Source organism: Hyaena hyaena, unplaced genomic scaffold (assembly GCF_003009895.1).
Source record: "Hyaena hyaena isolate Hyena2069 unplaced genomic scaffold, ASM300989v1 scaffold_13, whole genome shotgun sequence".
Lineage (NCBI taxonomy): Eukaryota > Metazoa > Chordata > Mammalia > Carnivora > Hyaenidae > Hyaena > Hyaena hyaena.
Genome location: NW_024080645.1, coordinates 2398680 through 2416081, shown reverse-complemented (window position 1 = coordinate 2416081; position 17402 = coordinate 2398680). Strand labels below are relative to the sequence as shown.

General features: G+C 51.8%; 2 protein-coding genes across 3 annotated transcripts; one reads left to right on the top strand and one right to left on the bottom strand.

Moving 5' to 3' along the window:
- Positions 1-842: 842 nt before the first annotated feature.
- On the bottom strand, positions 843-12411 carry GDPGP1 (GDP-D-glucose phosphorylase 1). 2 transcript variants are annotated; one of them, XM_039257019.1, is made up of 4 exons: positions 12069-12411; positions 11749-11848; positions 3789-3845; positions 843-2185 (listed from the first exon to the last, which is right to left on the bottom strand). In XM_039257019.1, exon 4 carries the CDS (start codon positions 2174-2176, stop codon positions 1025-1027), a length of 1152 nt encoding a protein of 383 aa, XP_039112950.1. In that variant the 5' UTR covers positions 2177-2185; positions 3789-3845; positions 11749-11848; positions 12069-12411; the 3' UTR covers positions 843-1024. The 2 variants fall into 2 exon arrangements, with proteins under 2 accessions (XP_039112950.1, XP_039112959.1); XM_039257028.1 differs by lacking the exon at positions 11749-11848.
- Positions 12412-12674: 263 nt separating this feature from the next.
- Positions 12675-16565, top strand: CIB1 (calcium and integrin binding 1). Its single transcript, XM_039217469.1, has 7 exons — positions 12675-12805; positions 12936-12970; positions 14270-14378; positions 15477-15627; positions 15774-15892; positions 15970-16058; positions 16323-16565. The coding sequence occupies exons 1-7, from the start codon at positions 12755-12757 to the stop codon at positions 16342-16344; spliced, it is 576 nt and encodes a 191-aa protein (XP_039073400.1). The 5' UTR covers positions 12675-12754; the 3' UTR covers positions 16345-16565.
- The last annotated feature ends 837 nt before the right edge of the window (positions 16566-17402 follow it).

Below are 17402 nucleotides of genomic sequence, written 5' to 3'. Positions count from 1 at the left end.
ACTGTGAGATCATGACCTGAGCTGAAGTCGGACGCTTAACTGACTGAGCCCCCCAGGCGCCCCTACACTGTTCTTCTTATGAACTTTTACTTGTACATATTCTGCCTTATCTCAATGAGACTGAACTTGTATGTTTTCTGCTTTATCTCAATGAGACTTTATGACATCTTTTGGGGTATAAAACACCTGAAGTCTGACCCAAAAGCTTCAGTCAGGCCTGGACAGAGAAGCCTACCACCAGGGACCTTCACCTCAGCTCAGGGCCCGCCAACTGTTAAGGACCAACCATTAAGGGACCCGAGCGGCAGTCACAAGGGCGCAGTCCGAGTTTCTGGCCCCTGACCGCCAGCGCCACAGCCCCGACTCCACTACTCACAAGCTGCCTGGCCTTGGCCAAGCTGTGAAACCCGTCAGCCTCTAGCTCCTCGTGTTGTTAAATGGCGGTGCTGACGTTTCCAGAACATCTTTTTCCGCATGAGATGACACAGATGAGGAATACTGCACTCGGGGCTGGGGGCAGATCCAAGGGCGGCCTGGCAGGGAAGGGTAAAGCAGGGCATATGGTGGAGCAGGGCTGAAGGGAGGGGAGGGATGAAGAAGCGATACCCAGTGGCGGCCAGGCGCCGGGCGAACAAGCAGAGAGGCGCGAGCAGCGGAAGGAAGCGGGGACACGATGCCAGAGGCACACGAGCTACTGCCCTGCCAGACGTGACGTCAAAGGTGAAGTCCACGTGTAAAGTCAGGAGTACAGAACTCTGGCGCAGACTCCCTTCTCAGTCGGAGCTTTGACATCCCCAAGGCTTGTCCAAGACGGAAGGTGAGAAGCAGATACATTCACGAAGGCTCATTCATTCGATTTATTCTAAGGTTGCTTCTCTTTACAGAGACCACTGGTCAATTCCTCACCCGGCCCCTTAGGCTGAGACAGGCAAGGAGGCAGCCATGGAAAGGCTCGAGTGACCCCCGTGGACGGCTTTCTGGAAAGGGACTTAGACAGGGTAGAGAATAAATACTTCCAGAGGGTTTACTGGGCTATCAGGGCCACCAGCGCCGCCTGGACCTCTTCTGCCTGGGCGGGGGGCAGCAGACAGTCTCGAATGAGGTCCAGAGCAGCCGCCTCTGTCAGAGTGCTGAAATCCTGGGACGTCTTGACAGGGAGGTGCCCGGCCAGCTCACAGAGGGCGACATTGAATGCCTCGCCTTCCTTGACCCCAAAGCTGGACTTCCGGGCCCACAGAATTACTCGGACCCCTGTGAGAGCTGAGGAGGGTGATGTCTTTCCAGGTGGGGCCCCCCGGGTCACAAACAAATTATGGGCAATCTCGTGGTCAGTCAGATAGTCAGTGGCCCGACACACGCTGCCTACCAAGGCTTCTAAGTCGGGCCCTGGCCCGCTAGTGTAAAAGAGGAAGCCGGGGGCTGGGAGGGCCCGGAGGAGGTGCAGATGCCCCCCAGGGTCCAGGGGCTCGCTCGGTGCCCCCTCCACAGGCAGTCTGTGGGCCAGGTAATACCCGTGCAGGTGGAGGTGGTTCACGGAGGCCAAGCCCCCCAGGCTGTTGAAGCCGACGCGGAAGCCTGGGTGGGAGCTCAGCAGCACGGCCTCCACCCCGGCCCGCAGTGCACCGGGCAGCAGGCGCTGGGGGAGCCCGCGGGCGGGCTCGGGCACCAGCAGCACGTGGCCCCACTCCAAGGGGCTGACATTGATCATGACCAGGATGTCGTCCTGCCGCAGAGCGCCTGGGAAGTCAGGCTCCCGGAGCAAACGGAAGAGGACTTCCCCCGGCCGGATCTTGTTGAAGTTAAACTGTGCGGGGTCAAACGCCTGCTTCACGCTCCTGATGTTCTGGGGACGCCTCCTCTGCACACCTCGCTCCACGTTCAGCTGGGCCACAAAGCCCACGGCACCGGGGAGGGTTTGCGTCCGCAGCTCCCCCAGATGGTAACGGAACAGCCCCAGCTCCATCCGCTGCCTCCAGGCAGAGCACAGCGCAGAGTCGAAGCGAGAGGGCAGTACGGTGTCCTCCGGGAGGCTGGGCGCGCTCCTGGGCCACTGAATCCCTTCCAGCACAAGTTCCTTCTGCTCGTAGACAAAGTCAGGAATGCCTTGCCCTTCCCAGTCCTTCCTGCTTGGAGGCAGCAAATAGCAAGTCTCATCTGAATCACGTGGGACAGCCATCGTGCTGACCTGAAACAACCGTGAGAGGTGAAAGGTACACGATGCTAACCCCATTCCAGAGATTTTATTTTTAGCTTCAAAAAAGTTTTTTAAGGTTTATTTTTTTTTTAAATATTTTTATTTCTAGGGGAGAGAGAGAGAGAGAGACAGCGTGAACAGGGGAGGGTCAGAGAGAGAGGGAGTCACAGACTCTGAAACAGGCTCCAGGCTCTGAGCTGGCAGTCAGCACAGAGCCCGACGCGGGGCTCAAACCCACGAACCGCGAGATCATGACCTAAGCGAAAGTCGGACGCTTAACCGACTAAGCCACCCAGGCACCCCTAAGGTTTATTTATTTTTGAGAGAGACAGAGTCAGAGCATGAGCAGGGGAGGGGCAGGGAGGGCGACACAGAATCCAAAACAGGCTCCAGGCTCTGAGCTGTCAGCACAGAGCCCAATGCGGGGCTCGAACCCACGAACCGCGAGATCAGGACCTGAGCCAAAGTCGGACACTTAACCGATTGAGCCACCCAGGCGCCCCTATTTTTATTTTCAAAGAAATTTCACTTTTTGTTCTAATTACGAAACTAATAGATGCCTTTGGGAAAATATTCTGAAAACACGGAAATCACTCATGATTCCATCACCTACACATTAGCATTCATTTTTGCTGAATTAATATATATATATTCTTTCTAAAAGTTCGTATATTGAATAAACTAACTTTCTCCCTCCCCGCTTTCTCTTTCTTTTTTTTAATGTTTTTTATTTTTGAGAGAGTGTGAGCGAGGGAGTGGCTGAGAGAGAGGAAGGGAGACACAGAATCTGAAGCAGGCTCCAGGCTCCTGGCCAGCCCCGACGCAGGGCTCTAACTCACGAACCCCAAGATCATGACCTGAGCCCAAGTAGGAGGCTTAACCAACTGAGCCACCCAGGCGCCCTTCTCTTTCTCTCTTTTAAGTCCCACTGTGGGACATGAACTCACAACCGAGATCAAAAGTCAGATACTAACTGACTGAGCCTCCCAAGCCTTCCATAAACTTTGTTAATGGAGAAGAAAACAGACCTAAAATAAAACCCTTATTCCAACACCTTGGTGGGGGGAATTACCATTTACATTTAGCCTTATTTTCATGTATAGATGGACCTTGATTTTTTGACCAATCTTTAACTATTATACGTATAGGTTGTTGCTAATTTTGTATCTGTTGTAATGAAATCCTGTGTATCTGTTTCCAGACATGTTTGTATTTTCCTTTAAGATAAAATTACAATAAACTACTGGGTCAGAGTAGGCCCGTGCATGGCTCAGGCTTTGCCAGACGGTCTATCAAACCACCCTACAGAAAACTGAAGTAGTGTTCCTTTGTAGAAGAATAACCAAGGTCTCAAAGCTGACCACTCCTTTTATGGGAAGAGCTTTCGACTGGTCAGTTATGATTCAAAATGGTCATGCACAGAGCCATTTGAGTGAGGATGGCCCAATGTGTGCTTAAGCGCCAGGGCCAATCCTTCGCGGGGGAAATCGATGCCCATCTTCATCTCCCATGGGGCCCTTGGAGCCCTGTGGGCCCAGGTCTCAGGGAGAAGGGCCTGCTGTTGGCTCAGACAGGACGTCACAAGGAGGCTTACCTCAGTGGCGTTGCTTCAGCTCAGGTTTGGGTTCCCTCTGCTCTGCTGGTCTGGAAACTTCATATTAATAAAACAGAAAAGAAACATTAAAAAACATACAAAATGGTATATCAAAGGTCAGGTTTAGGGACGCCTGGGTGGCTCAGTCAGTCAGGTGTCTGATTTGGCTCAGGTCATCTCACAATTCGTAGGCTCTGCCAGTTGGCCTCTGTGCTGACAGCACAGAACCTGCTCGGGATTCTCTCTTCTGCTCACAGATGCACACACTCTCTCTCTCAAAATAAACAAATAAACTTAAAGTCAAGCTTAATAGGTATAGAATTTCAATTTTGTAGATGAGAGTGTTGTAAAGATTGGTTATACAACAACGTGAATATACTTATCACTACAGACCTCTACACTAAATGGTTAAGATGGGGGGCGCTTGGGTGGCTCAGTTGGTTGGGTGTCTGACTCCGGCTTAGGTTGTGATCTTGCCATTCCCGAGTTTGAGCCCTGTGTCGGGCTCTGTGCCGACAGCTCAGAGCCTGGAGCCCGCTTCGGATTCTGTGTCTCCCTCTCTCTGTGCCCCTCCTCTGCTCACACACACTCTCTCTCTCTCTCAAAAATAAAATAAACATTTAAAAAAATTAGAAAAAGGAAATGGTTAAGATGGAAGTGATAAACCACGGAAATCTACCCCAAAAACCAAAAGCACACTTTACATACTGCATGTTAGCCAATTTGACAATAAATTATATTTAAAAAAAAGAAACGGTTAAGATGGTAAATCTCATGTTTTTATAACATAAGACATAACACAATAACAAGTTTTTTTCTTAAGTTTATTTATTTTGAGAGAGAGACAGAGAGAGCGATGGGGGAGGGGCAGAGAGAAAGAGAGAATTGCAAGCAAGCTCCATGCCATCATCGGAGTCTGACATGGGGCTGGAACCCAGGAACCATGAGATCATGACCTGAGCTGAAATTAAGAGTTCGAAGGTTAACCAACTGAGCCACCCAGGTGTTCTACCACAATAACAAGTCTTTTTTTCCCCCCATTTTTAAAAAAACAATTTCCATTAAAATTTTTTTCTTTAATATTTATTTGAGACACAGAGAGCAAGCATGAGCAGTGGAGGGGCAGAGAGAAAGAGAGGGAGAGGCGCCTGGGTGGCTCAGTCGGTTAAGTGTCTGACTTTGGCTCAGGTCATGATCTCACGGATCGTGGGTTCGAGCCCCGCACTGGGTTCTGTGCTGACAGCTCAGAGCCTGGAGCCTGTTTCAGATTCCTGCTCTCTCTGCCCCTCCCCCACTCGTGCTCTGTCTCTCTCTGTCTCAGAAATAAATTTTTTAAAATATTTAAAAAAAGAGAGAGAGAGAAAGAGAGGGAGACACAGAATCTGAAGCAGGCTCCGGGCTCTGAGCTGTCAGCACAGAGCCTGATGTGGGGCTTGAACTCATGAACCATGAGATCATGACCTGAGCTGAAGTCAGATGCTCAACCGACTGAGCCACTCAGGTGTCCCTCCCCGCAACTTTTTTTTTTAAGTTTATTTATTCATTTCTAGAGACAGAGGGTGGGAAAGGAGCAGAGAGAGAGAGGGAGAGAGAGAATCCCAAGCAGGCTCTATAGTGTCAGCAGATGCGGTGCTCAAACTCACAAAACGTGAGATCACGACCCAAGCTTAAACTGAGCCAGTCTTGGTCACTTAACCGATTGAGCCACCCAGACGCCCCCAACCTTTTTAAACGTTTTTATTTATTTTTGAAAGAAAGAATGAGCGGGGGAGGGGCAGGGAGAGAGGGGGACAGAGGACCTTAGGCAGACTCATGCTGACAGCAGCAAGCCTGATGTGGGGCCCCAATTCACGAACCATGAGATCATGACCTGAGTCAAAGTCAAACGCTCAACTGACTGAGCCACGCAGGTGCCCTGGAGCATGTGATTCTGATCTTGGGGCTATAAGTTTGAGCCCCACATAGAGTGTAGAGATTAATTAAAAAATAAAAACTTTACATACGTATACATGCAGACATAACTAAATACGTGCACCAATACATACATAAATGATAGATAAATGTCTCAGATATCTCCCGAAGAAGATACACAAATGGCCAATAAGCACATGAAAAGATGTTCACTAATCATTAGGGAAATGCCAATCAAATTCACAATAAGCTACAATGTCACACCCATTAGAATAAAAAAACCAGGGGCGCCTGGGTGGCTCAGTCGGTTAAGCGTCTGAGTTCGGCTCAGGTCATGATCTCACGGTCCGTGGGTTCAAGCCCCACACTGGGCTCTGTGCTGACAGCTCAGAGGCTGGAGCCTGCTTCGGATTCTGTGTCTCCCTCTCTCTGCCCCTTCCCTGCTCACATTCTGTCTCTGTCTCTCAAAAATAAATAAACGTTAAAAAAAAAAAAAAAAAGAATAAAAAACCAGAAAATAACAAATATTGGCAAGGACATGGAGAAACTGGAATCCACTGCTGGTTATAATGTGAAATGATTTCCAGCCGCTCTGGAAAACGGTATGGTGGTTCCTTAACAAATTAAAAATAAAAATACTATATGACCCAGTAATTCCACTTCTGGGTACATACTCCCAAAGAACCCAGTGGAAGCTCAAACAGATATCTGTACACCCATGTTCACAGTAGCGCTTTTCACAACAGCCAAAAGGTAGAAACAACGTGAGCGTCGACTGACAGATGAAAGGGTACACGGAATGTAGTACATTCACACAGTGGCGTATCACTGGGTCTCATAAAGAAGGAAATGCTGGCACACGCGCAACATGGATGAACCTGGAAGGCATTATGCTCAGTGAAATAAGCTAGGAGCAAAGGACGAACACTACTATACGGTCCCATCTATATGCAGTACCGAGAGCAGTCAGATTCACAGAGACAGAGACAGAAAGTAGAATGGTGGCCGTCAGGGGCTGGGGGAAGAATGAGTTTTTTGTTGTTCAATGGTGCAGAGATTCAGTGCTGCAGGATGAAAAGAGTTCTGGAGACTGGCAGGTCAATAACATGTATGTAACACTACTGTACGATACACTTAGAAACAGTTAAGAAGTCAGCCCCCTGGGTGGCTCAGTCAGTTAAACGTCATCGGACTTCGGCTTGGGTCATGATCTCATGGTTCGTGGGTTCGAGCCCCATGTCGGGCTCTGTCCTGACAGCCTGGAGCCTGGTTCAGATTCTGGGTCTCCCTCTCTCTTTGCCCCTCCCCTGCTCATGGTTGCTGTCTCTCTCTCTCTCATTTTATTTTTTTGTTTTTTGTTTTTTAATTTATTTTTGAGACAGAGAGAGACAGAATGTGAGCAGGGAAGGGTCAGAGAGAGGGAGACACAGAATCCGAAGCAGGCTCCAGTCTCTGAGCTGTCAGCACAGAGCCCAATGTGGGACTCGAAGCCACGAACTCCGAGATCATGACCTGAGCCGAAGTCTGACACTCAACTGACTGAGCCACCCAAGTGCCCCTCTTCCTCTCTCTCAAAAATAAAACTTAAAAAATAGTTAAGACATGAAATTTTAAGCATATTTTGCCACAATTAAAAATAATTTTAAGTGAGTCTCAGAAGAGATTTAAGAAATCCAATACTTTGCTATATTTGAGCTATACTTAAGATGATCTGCTTACTCTCCATTCATTTACTCAGGGTCAAGGCCCACCCCAAGCCCACTCCCGATGCTCTGGGGGCATCCCTCCCATGCACCCTGCTCCATGTTCAGCTGAGCCACAAAATCCAACTATTTCAAGTAACCACGACCGGGGCACCTGAGTGGCTCAGCTGGTTAAGCATCCCTTGATCTCAGCTCAGGCCTTGATCTCAAGGTCGTGAGTTCAAGCCCAGTGTTGGGCTGCACGCTGGGCATGAGTCTACTTAAAGAAGTAACCGCTACAGATGAGGCAATGAAGACACAGGACCTTAAGGTGAAAAGGGTCCCCACTGTCAAAGAACTTACATCCTGCGGCAGAGTCAGACAATAAGCAAAATAAACACGTTAGGTGCTCATGGTGATGGCGTTCTGTGAGAAATAAACCAGATACAACAGGCAGTAGCCCAAAGGTGGGATAGGGGCATTGGACTTCAATAATAGGGCAGCTCACGGCTCTCTGAGGTGACAGCTGAGCAAAGACATGCAGAATGAGCAAAAGCCTGCAATGCAGAGTCGAGGAAAGTGTACTCTCGGAAAGCAAACAGCACGTCCAAGGTCCTGAGTCAGGCAGGTGCTTGGTCTCTTCAAGAGCAGGAAGGAAGCCACTGTTAATGAGAACATGGCCAACAGGTTAACTAGAAGACGGTCGACAGGAGGAAAGTGTATTCTAGGAAAGGAAACAGCACGTCCAAGGTCCTGCGTCAGGCAGGTGCTTGCTCTCTTCAAGAGCAGAAAGGAAGCCCCGGTTAACGAGAACGTGGCCGACAGGCGGTGGTGGTGGCTGGAGAGGAAGGCAGGGGCCGGATTAGCTTCGGGGCCTTATGCAGCACGGTCAGGAGCGTGGGTTTTATTCTAAATGGAATAAGAAATCACCGGGAGGTTTCAAGCAGAAGGGCCATCTGACACTTTACAAACCTTCTTCTAGCTGCTCTGGGGGAGGTGGATGCAGGGGAGCGAAGGGGAAGGAGACCATTTGGGAGGCAACTCTGAGGCCAGGCGGGCGAAGGGGGAGACCGGACGGCACAGGCGGCAACAGAGATGGAGAGGAGCAGGCGACGTGGGTCCTGTTTGGAGGGCCAAACCACAGGGCCCGCGGGCAGGCTGGCTCGGGGGACTGAGGCACGGGGAAGACGTGGGAGGGACCTAGCTGCAGGGCCAAGGTACACCACAGGGGCATTTACAGAGCCGGTGGAGCTGGTGGGGGGTGGGGGCGGGCACAGGCAGATTAGGAAAAGGGACGACTGAAGAGCTCAGGTTTGAGTACTGAGCTTGAGATGCACCCTGGGCATCCGAGACGTGGTGTAGACAGAGGACAGTCAAACCTGGAGGTCAGGGGTGAGGTGTGGGCTAGATACAAATTTGGAGTAACGTGTAAAGCCACGGGCTAGGACAAAGGACCCAGGACACCAGGCTAAAAGACATACTGAGCAAGAGAGTCAACAGGAAGTGCGCACGGTCATATTTATATTAAAGTGAACTAGGAGGTTGGGGCGCCTGGGTGGCTTAGTCGGTTAAGCGTCCGACTTTCGCTCAGGTCATGATCTCGCGGTTCGTGGGTTCGGGCCCCATGTCGGGCTCTGTGCTGACTGCCAGCTCGGAGCCTGGAGCCTGTTTCAGTCTGCGACTCCCTCTCTCTCTGACCCTCCCCTGCTCACGCTGTCTCTCTCTCTCTCCTAGAAATAAATAAAACATTAAAAAAATTAAAAAAAAAAATAAAGTGAACTAGGAGGCAAAAAGCATTACGTTTGAATAAAGAAGAATTTAGAGTGATCGATCAGTAGTGAGCGTGTGACAGGACCAAACCAGGAGAGAGGGGACACTGGCTGCACGTCTGTCTTGTGCCAGGCACGTGCTAGGTTCTCTCAGGTGACCTGCAGAGTCTGGGAGGTGGGGATCATCCCGGGACAAAGGTGAGAGATGAGGTGTCACAGGCTGACAAGGTGCATGAATCCCAGCTCTAGCAGGTACTAGGAATGTGACCTTGAGCCCCTAGAATGAAGTCCATTTCCTCGCTGTGGCCTCTGGGCTCTCAAGACTTAGCTGGGCCTCCCTCTCTGCTCCTCTCTCTGCGCCTCACTCATACTGGACTTGTTCCTGCTCAGGACCTTGCTCTCTCCTGTGCTCCTGCCCACAACACCCTTTTCCCGGATTTTCTTCACATGGCGGCTTCTTCAGGTCTCAGACCAAGCGTCACTGCCTCAGAGAAATCTTGGGTGGCTAGCCTATCTCATGTCCCAAGGGAAATAGGAAGAAGGAGACAGTATTATGAGCAGGGAAATAAATGTGTAAGCAAACATAACAACAAAAAAGTAGAATTCAAATCCAAGAGTTAGTAGTTACAAACAAAGCTTTAAAAGATTCAACGAAGAGGGGGAGCCTGGGTGGCTCAGTTAAACACCCGACTTTGGCTCAGGTCATGATCTTGTGGTTCAGGGGTTTGAGTACTGGATCAGGCTCTGAGCTGACAATGTGGAGCCTGCTTGGGATTCTCTCTTCCGCTCTCTCTCTGCCTCTCTCGCACTTGCACGCGTGTACGCTCTCTCTCTCTCTCTCAAAATAAAAAAAAACAAAAAGATTCAACTAAGGGGCGCCTGGTGCTTCGGCTGGGTCATGATCCGGGGTTATGAGATCCAGCCTTGCGTCAGGCTCTGTGCTGGGTGGGGAGCTTGCTTAAGATTCTCTCTCTCTCTCATAAATAAATAAATAAATAAATAAATAAATAAATAAAATAATTTCACAACAAGAAACACTACAAGCTATTTTTTTTTTAATTTATATTTTGAGAGAGAGAGAGAGAGAGAGAATGTGTATGAGAGTGTACAAGTGGGGAGAGGCAGAGAGAAAGGAGGATAGATCCAAAGTGGGCTCCTCACTGACAGGCTGATAGCAGCAAGCCCAATGTGGGGCTTAAACTCACGAACTGCGAGATCATGACCTGAGCCAAAGAAGCTGACTCTCAACCAACTGAGCCACCCAGGCGCCCCTGGAAGCTATTTTTAAAAGTATATCAGCAACTCCGTTTTACACTCAGGCAAGGCAGGACAGTATGGTAACCAGACTCAGAATGCCTATTTAATCATTTATAATGAGAAACATGCCAAACAGCACAAAATGTTCGTATTGGCTAATCAGTATAGTCCCTCCTCTACAGAAATCTACCAGGAAGCAACACTATAATCAGAAGGTTGTTCAAAGAAGGGCTTAGCACCTTTGAGGTGGCTGGGAGATCTATGTCACTGATGGTCACCATGCACAGGGCTTATTTCCACATCTTCACTGTGAAGACATAGTCTTCCCACAAAGTCCAGGGACTGGCCTTGGCTGGCCAGTGCTCCCTCCCCTCAGTCTCGCACAGGACAGCTTCCTGTTCTCTGCCTATCCTTCCACTACTGGAAGACGAATCCTTTCTGGTACAGGAAGAGCCTACAGTCAGGATGATCAGGTTGGGAAGGGGCCACATTCCCCATGATGCTCCTATGACTCCGCAGCCCCCACTTCTTGGAAGGGAGTATTTCCACATTATGGGATTCACATGTTGATATAGTGCCTCTTCCTAAAGTCACTTTCAGATGAAGGCCTTATTCAGTGCGGGGGAAGTCCCTCAGCAACATTTAATCAACAACTGTCACCTATCAGATCCCGTAGATCACAATTCTAGCTCTTTACGGGGTTTACAGACATTAATCTAATCAACATCCAAGTAAATATAAACTGCAAACATAATACAGTGCTGTCAAGGAGAAGCACTGAGGATTCTTTTAAGTGTAAGATTCCTAATCTAGTCTAGGGAGCCAGGAGAGGATTCCCTGAGGAACTGAGAGCCCCCCTGTGGCTGAAATCCAGAAAGCCAAGAGAAGAGGGCAGAGAGAGGCTGAAGTCAGATCTCAGAGGGCCGTAGTCTGGTTTTTAATAAATTATTATTATTTTTTAATTATTATTTTTAATCTTTATTTTTGAGAGAGAGAGAGACAGAGTGTGAGGAGGGGAAGGACAGAGAGAGAGAGAGAGAGAGAGGGAGACGCAGCATCGAAGCAGGCTCCTGGCTCCGAGCTGTCAACACAGAGCCCGACTCAGGGCTCAAACTCAGGGGATGGCGAGATCATGACCCAAGCCGAAGTCTAATGTTCAACAGACTGAGCCACTCAGGCGCCCCTAATCAATTATTATTTTAAAGCTGAAATCAACATGAGATTTAGACTTTACAAAGATTAGCAAGTAGAATAAATCAGGAGAATCAAGAACGAATTCCTACAAGTTTGTCAATTATACCTCAATAAAGCTGAAAACAAAAGAATTAATCTCACTCTCACCTCCTCTCAGGAACCTGGAACCTTCACCTTCTGGACTAGTGTTCGTTCATGCATGCACCCATCCAATTTGTTGAGAGCCTACTACGTGCCAAGTGTTATTCTAGGGGTTGAGAGGGGACAAGAGCAAACAGGTCAGCCTCAGTCCTTACCGCCTCTGGAAGCGAGACCACATCGGCTGGAGTTAAGTAGTACAGTCAGGGGCAGCAGTGGAAGGAGCCTTAGACTGGGGTGACCTCTTGCAAAATGCCCGAGCCTAGGCAAGTCACGGAACCCCCCCCCCCATCGGACCTGTTCTCCCCATTTGTAAAATAGGAACCTACCCTGTAGGGCCCTTGTGAAAATCGAAGATCACTAGGCACGGCTCCTGGCACTCTGCGTACAGCCTAAGTGGGACAGAAGGTTCTGGGACTTCTGGAGGTGGCGTGCGGGCTACAACACGTGCGGCGAGGGGACGGCGGTATCATCTGAATGAAAAAGCCCACGCCGAGCGGATGCGCGGCCCGCCGCTTTCGGCCACGTAGCGAGTCTCGAGGTTTCCCGGATATCCAGGCTCCAGGTACTTCCCTGACGTCCCTTACCGGACCGCGCCCAAGGCCTCCGCCGTGACCGACAGCAGTCGAACAGGACGCAACGCGACACTTGCCGCCAGCTCCTATCCCAGCCATGGCGAGGCCGCGGCGTGCCGCACGCATGCGCAGTCCACGCGCTCGCTCGCGGCGGGCCCCGCCCCGCCCCCCCAGAGGCGGGGCCGTGCGGGCTGGGCTCCGCCCCCTGAGCGTCCGGCCCCGCCCCGGGCCCCGCCTCCAGCTCGCCGCGGACCGCCCGGAGCGGGCGGGCTGAACCGGGCCGGGAGCGCCTGGGCGCTTTAAGGAGGGGGCGGACCCGGGGGCGGTGGCCCCAGGAGCGGTTGCCGCGGGAACGGGGCGGTGACGCGACCCGAGGGCGGAAGTGGAAAAGTTGCCGGCGCCCCGAGACGAGTTGGCGGAGTTCGGCGCGCGGCGCGGCGATGGGGGGCTCGGGCAGCCGCCTGTCTAAGGAGCTGCTGGCGGAGTACCAGGTGCGCGGGACGCCGGTCCCCGGGGAGTTTGCGCGCGGGCCTGCACTGCGGAGCGGGGTCCCGGGGCGGGCGGCAGAGCGGCCGCGGCCTCCCGGAGGCCTCGCTGAACCCCTCCCGCTTTGCTTTCCAGGACTTGACGTTCCTGACCAAGCAGGAGATCCTCCTGTAAGTGCCGTCTCGAACCTGAGCCCCCGGATCCTCTAGAGGCGACCGCGGGGGGCCCTGTCCACAGACGGGCTAACCGAGGGCCACCCCCCCCCCCGGGGAGGGATGGGGCCCGCGGCCCAGCCGGACCCGGCGCCCCTGACGCGTGCCCCTGATCCTGCCCTCCCCGCCGGCTCGGGGGGCCCCCCGATGCGCCCCGCAGAGCCACCCCCAGCCTCCGCCAGGGCTGGGCGCTCCGGAGCCTGCGCTCCGCCGGCTCCTGCGTAACCGAACTTCCTGCCCCAGCCCGGCAGGGGCTCCGCGGACGTCGCCTCCCCGGAGCCCTGGCCCCTCGCAACTCGACCTGAATATACACAGTAACCGTTAACGCTTACTGAGCCCTCGCCGTGCGCAGTTGCGCCAGCAACTGTGCGAAGTGCTTGGCTACATTACCTAATTTAATCCTCCAGAGGGAGGTATGGGAACAACGAGAAACAGGTTTCAGAGAAGTTTGTTTACTTGCCTAAGAGTACGCTCCAAGGGAGAGAGGGCTTGAACTCGGGCTGGAAGCCCCTTCCTAACCCTGCGCCAGCTTTTTGCGGTCAAGGCACTTGAGTGAGGAGATTCTTTGGCTTCTCTTGGCAAAAATAATCCCAGTGGGAAGGAGGTGGGGGCGGACGGAGGAAGAGATCGTTTACGGTAGCTGCTAAAATGGGAGGTTTGAGGGGCGCCTGGGTGGCTTAGTTGGTTAAGCGTCCGACTTTCGCTTAGGTCATGATCTCACGGTTTGTGGGTTCGAGCCCCGTGTCGGGCTTTGTGCTGACTGCCTGCTCAGAGCCTGGAGCCTGTTTCAGAGTCTGTCACTCCCTCTCTCTCTGACCCTCCCCTACTCATGCTGTCTCTCTCCTAGAAATAAATAAAACATTAAAAAAAATTTAAAAAATAAAATAAAATGGGAGGTTTGAAGGGCTGGAGATCCCTGGAGTGAAATGAGAGTGAGTTTTCCACTTGATTCTTTTCTCCTGTTTTTCAGGGCCAACTGCTGGCTCCTTCTGCACCCTCTCCACCCCTCAGGGTGCTCTAGAACCAGTCCCAGTACAGTGCCTGGCACACAGCAGGCCCTCAGTAAATACCCATGGCATGAATGGACTCCCATTCTGTAGTCTTGTGGCATGTCTCCATTTGGCTTATGCCTGATGGCTGAAAAGCTCTGTGTATGTGGCTCAGCTCCTCACCTGCTTCATAACTGGCAGCAAGGCAAGGAGTGGGCATGTAACACACACAGGAAGGTTTGCCAACAGGTTCCTCTCCTTCTGCCAGAGCCCACAGGCGGTTCTGTGAGCTGCTTCCCCAGGAGCACCGGAGCATGGAGGAGTCTCTGCAGATTCGAGTGTCCTTGGAGCAGATCCTCAGCCTTCCAGAGCTCAAGGTGCCAGGCCCCCACCCTCCCTCTGCTCTTCATCCTGAGATCACGTGGTCACGGGTCCCCATTCTGGCCTTTCCTCCATTTGGCCCTAATTTCCTGGGGACAGGGGCTTTACCAAAAACACCCAGTGGAATTCACTAGAATGTTGTTTTTCAAACTGAGATTCCTGCACATATTCTTGGAGAGTCAAATAAGTTTTGTCCTTTATTATACATTTTTTATTCTTTTAATGGGTATTCATTTTTGAGAGAGAGAGAGCGAGAGTATGAGCAGGGGAGGGGCACAGAGAGAGGGAGTCACAGAATCCAAAGCAGGCTCCAGGCTCTGCGCTCTCAGCACAGAACCTGATGTGGGGCTCGAACCCACAACTGTGAGATCATGGCCTGGCCTGAAGTTGGCTGCTTAACTAACTTAACCAGGTGCCCCTTTAAAAAGAGTTTTGTCCTTTTAAAAGGAGTTGAGGGCGCCTGGGTGGTTCATTCGGTTAAGTGTCTGACTCTTGATTTTGGCTCAGGTCATGATCTCACAATTTGTGAGTCCCAAGTCCTGCATCGGGCTCTGCCCTGATTGTGCAGAGACTGCTTGGGATTCTCTTTCTCCCTCTCTCTCTGCCCCTCCCCTGCTTGTGCTTTCTCTCTCTAAATAAATAAATAAAATAATAATAAATAAATAAAAGGAGTTGAGCTACTGTATTAAAGTCTGAGAAGCTCTATTCCAGAGTCCAACTGCCACTCCACAGGGTTGCTGTGAAAATTTTATGCAAAGGGCCTGGCCTAGCGCCTGTAACACAGCGAGCATTCAAGTAAATGTGTTTTATAGTAACCAGCCCATCTTGTTCTCTTTGCTTAGGATGCTTTCGTCTTCCTTCTCTGGTCCTAGGCCTGCCTTTGGGTTAAACTGACTCCCAAGAAGCTGTCCCTGTCCCTTCCCCAGTCAGCTGGTCCTCCCGGCCTCCATGCTGGCCCCAAAGCACTGATCATTCTTTCCCATGAGTCCGAGCTCATGGTACTGGGACCTGCTCCCTCCAGTTCCCGGCAGGGTTTGAGGGGTGTGTGACCTGGGCTACGTCCCATGGTGTTCACAGAAGGCTCTCATGCCTAGGCCAACCCCTTCAAGGAGCGAATCTGCAGGGTCTTCTCCACATCGCCGGCCAGGGACAGCCTGAGCTTCGAGGACTTCCTGGACCTCCTCAGTGTGTTCAGTGACACGGCGACTCCAGACATCAAGTCCCACTATGCCTTCCGCATCTTCGGTGAGGGCCGGGAGCAGCCTGGCAGGTCACGGCCTGTCCCCACATGACCTTGGTGGTGGCTTCCTGCTCAGGAGCCGGGGGCCTCTTGTGGAGCCTCGGAGCTCACGCTGACCACATTCTTTCCGGCTTCCTGTGTCTGTCCGTAGACTTTGACGACGATGGAACCCTGAACCGAGAAGACCTGAGCCAACTCGTGAACTGCCTCACGGGACAGGGCGAGGACACACGGCTTAGTGTTTCAGAGATGAAACAGCTTATCGACAACGTAAGCAGCCGGGCCGGGCCGGGCCAGGCAGCGGGAGGGAAGGGCTTGAACTTGGCCCAAAGCTCTCCCTCTTCCAGATCCTGGAAGAGTCCGACATCGATCGGGATGGCACCATCAACCTCTCGGAGTTCCAGCACGTCATCTCCCGTTCACCAGACTTCGCCAGGTAGAAGGGTCTTGGTCCCCCTGCGTTCTGGTTATCTCTGGGTCCCCATCTGCTGCATGTGGGCCTGGGATGTTGGGACGGGAGGTGGCAGCCGGGCTGAGAAAGCCCCAGTTCCTCAGTGGCTCAGGGCAGCTCTTCCAAAGGGGACGGACAGACATGGGTCAGCCCATTCCACGGGGTCTTAGGGAAGAGGTGGCCAAATTTGGGGTTAGTGTGTCCCCTCCTCTTCCAGCAGAAAACCCGACCCACTCTTCTCCTGTTCAGCTCCTTTAAGATTGTCCTGTGACAGGAGCTGCAGCATGTCCCAGCAAGCACCCTGCCCAAGAGCCTTTCCACTGCTGAGCGTGGCCAAGGTCATGCCTGTGTTGCCAGGGCCGGCCGAGCTGGCCTAGCCCGGAGCTGGCACTGTGCAGTCCTGCCTGGAACGGAACTCTGTGCCGGGGCCTCTCCTGCCACTGTCATCGCTCTGTGTTCTACTAATCTATAATAAAGGTGTAGAAGTTTTGAGCCTTTGTGTGATACTAGAAACACAGGTATGGGAAAGGACTGGACTTCCAGGAACCTTTGGTCGTACTGGAAAGAACAGGCTCTAAAGGGCCAGTGGCGGGGGGAGGGGGGGCGGGGGCAGGGGCACCTGGGTGGCTCAGTTGGTTGAGTTTCCGACTTCAGCTCAGTTCATGAGCTCACAGCTCATGGGTTCGAGCCCCGCATCAGGCTGTGTGCTGACAGCTCAGAGCCTGGCGCCTCCTTTAGAATTTGTCTCATTCTCTCTCTGCCCCTCCCCTGCTCTCTTGCTCTCAAAAATAAGCAAACGTTAAAAAAATATATTTTTAAAGTGCCAGCAGGAAGTGAGACTGTAGCCTGCCCGGCCCTAAAGCATAAAGGGATAGCATGACAGAGAGAACTCTTCTGTATTCTCATGGTGGTAGTGGTTACATGAATTTCTACACATGTGAAAATTTACAAAACTTGTGCCGAAAGAAAAAACATCAGTTTTACTGTATGGTTGTTCAAAAAATAAAAAATTTTGAAAGCGAAGAAAATGACAAGCCCCCTGGTCCCCTGTGCTCTCATCCTGAGGCGACTGAGGAACGTGCAGAGTAAAGGGGTTGAGGGAAAGCAAATGAATTCCTTGCCCCCACCCATCAGGGCATTACCCTTCCCACCTTAAGGACTACACTCCATTGGGAGATGGAAGTGGCCAGGCCAGGCTGGCTCTGGCCCACTAGCCCCTGGAACAAGGAGGTTCAGAACCTTCCAGAACTCAGAGAACCAGACCAACCTAAAACAAAAACAAAAACGTAAAGACCACAGTCCTTTGGGGCACCTGGGTGGAGTGTCCAG

What these genes read in the sequence shown, in the direction of transcription:
- GDPGP1 (XM_039257019.1), bottom strand. Translation starts at nt 2,176, where the DNA reads ATGGCTGTCCCACGTGATTCAGATGAGACTTGCTATTTGCTGCCTCCA.
- CIB1 (XM_039217469.1), top strand. Translation starts at nt 12,755, where the DNA reads ATGGGGGGCTCGGGCAGCCGCCTGTCTAAGGAGCTGCTGGCGGAGTAC. An exon ending in TCAGCCTTCCAGAGCTCAAG is followed by an intron (nt 14,379 to 15,476) that starts GTGCCAGGCCCC and finishes TCTCATGCCTAG; the next exon opens with GCCAACCCCTTCAAGGAGCG. An exon ending in CTATGCCTTCCGCATCTTCG is followed by an intron (nt 15,628 to 15,773) that starts GTGAGGGCCGGG and finishes GTCTGTCCGTAG; the next exon opens with ACTTTGACGACGATGGAACC.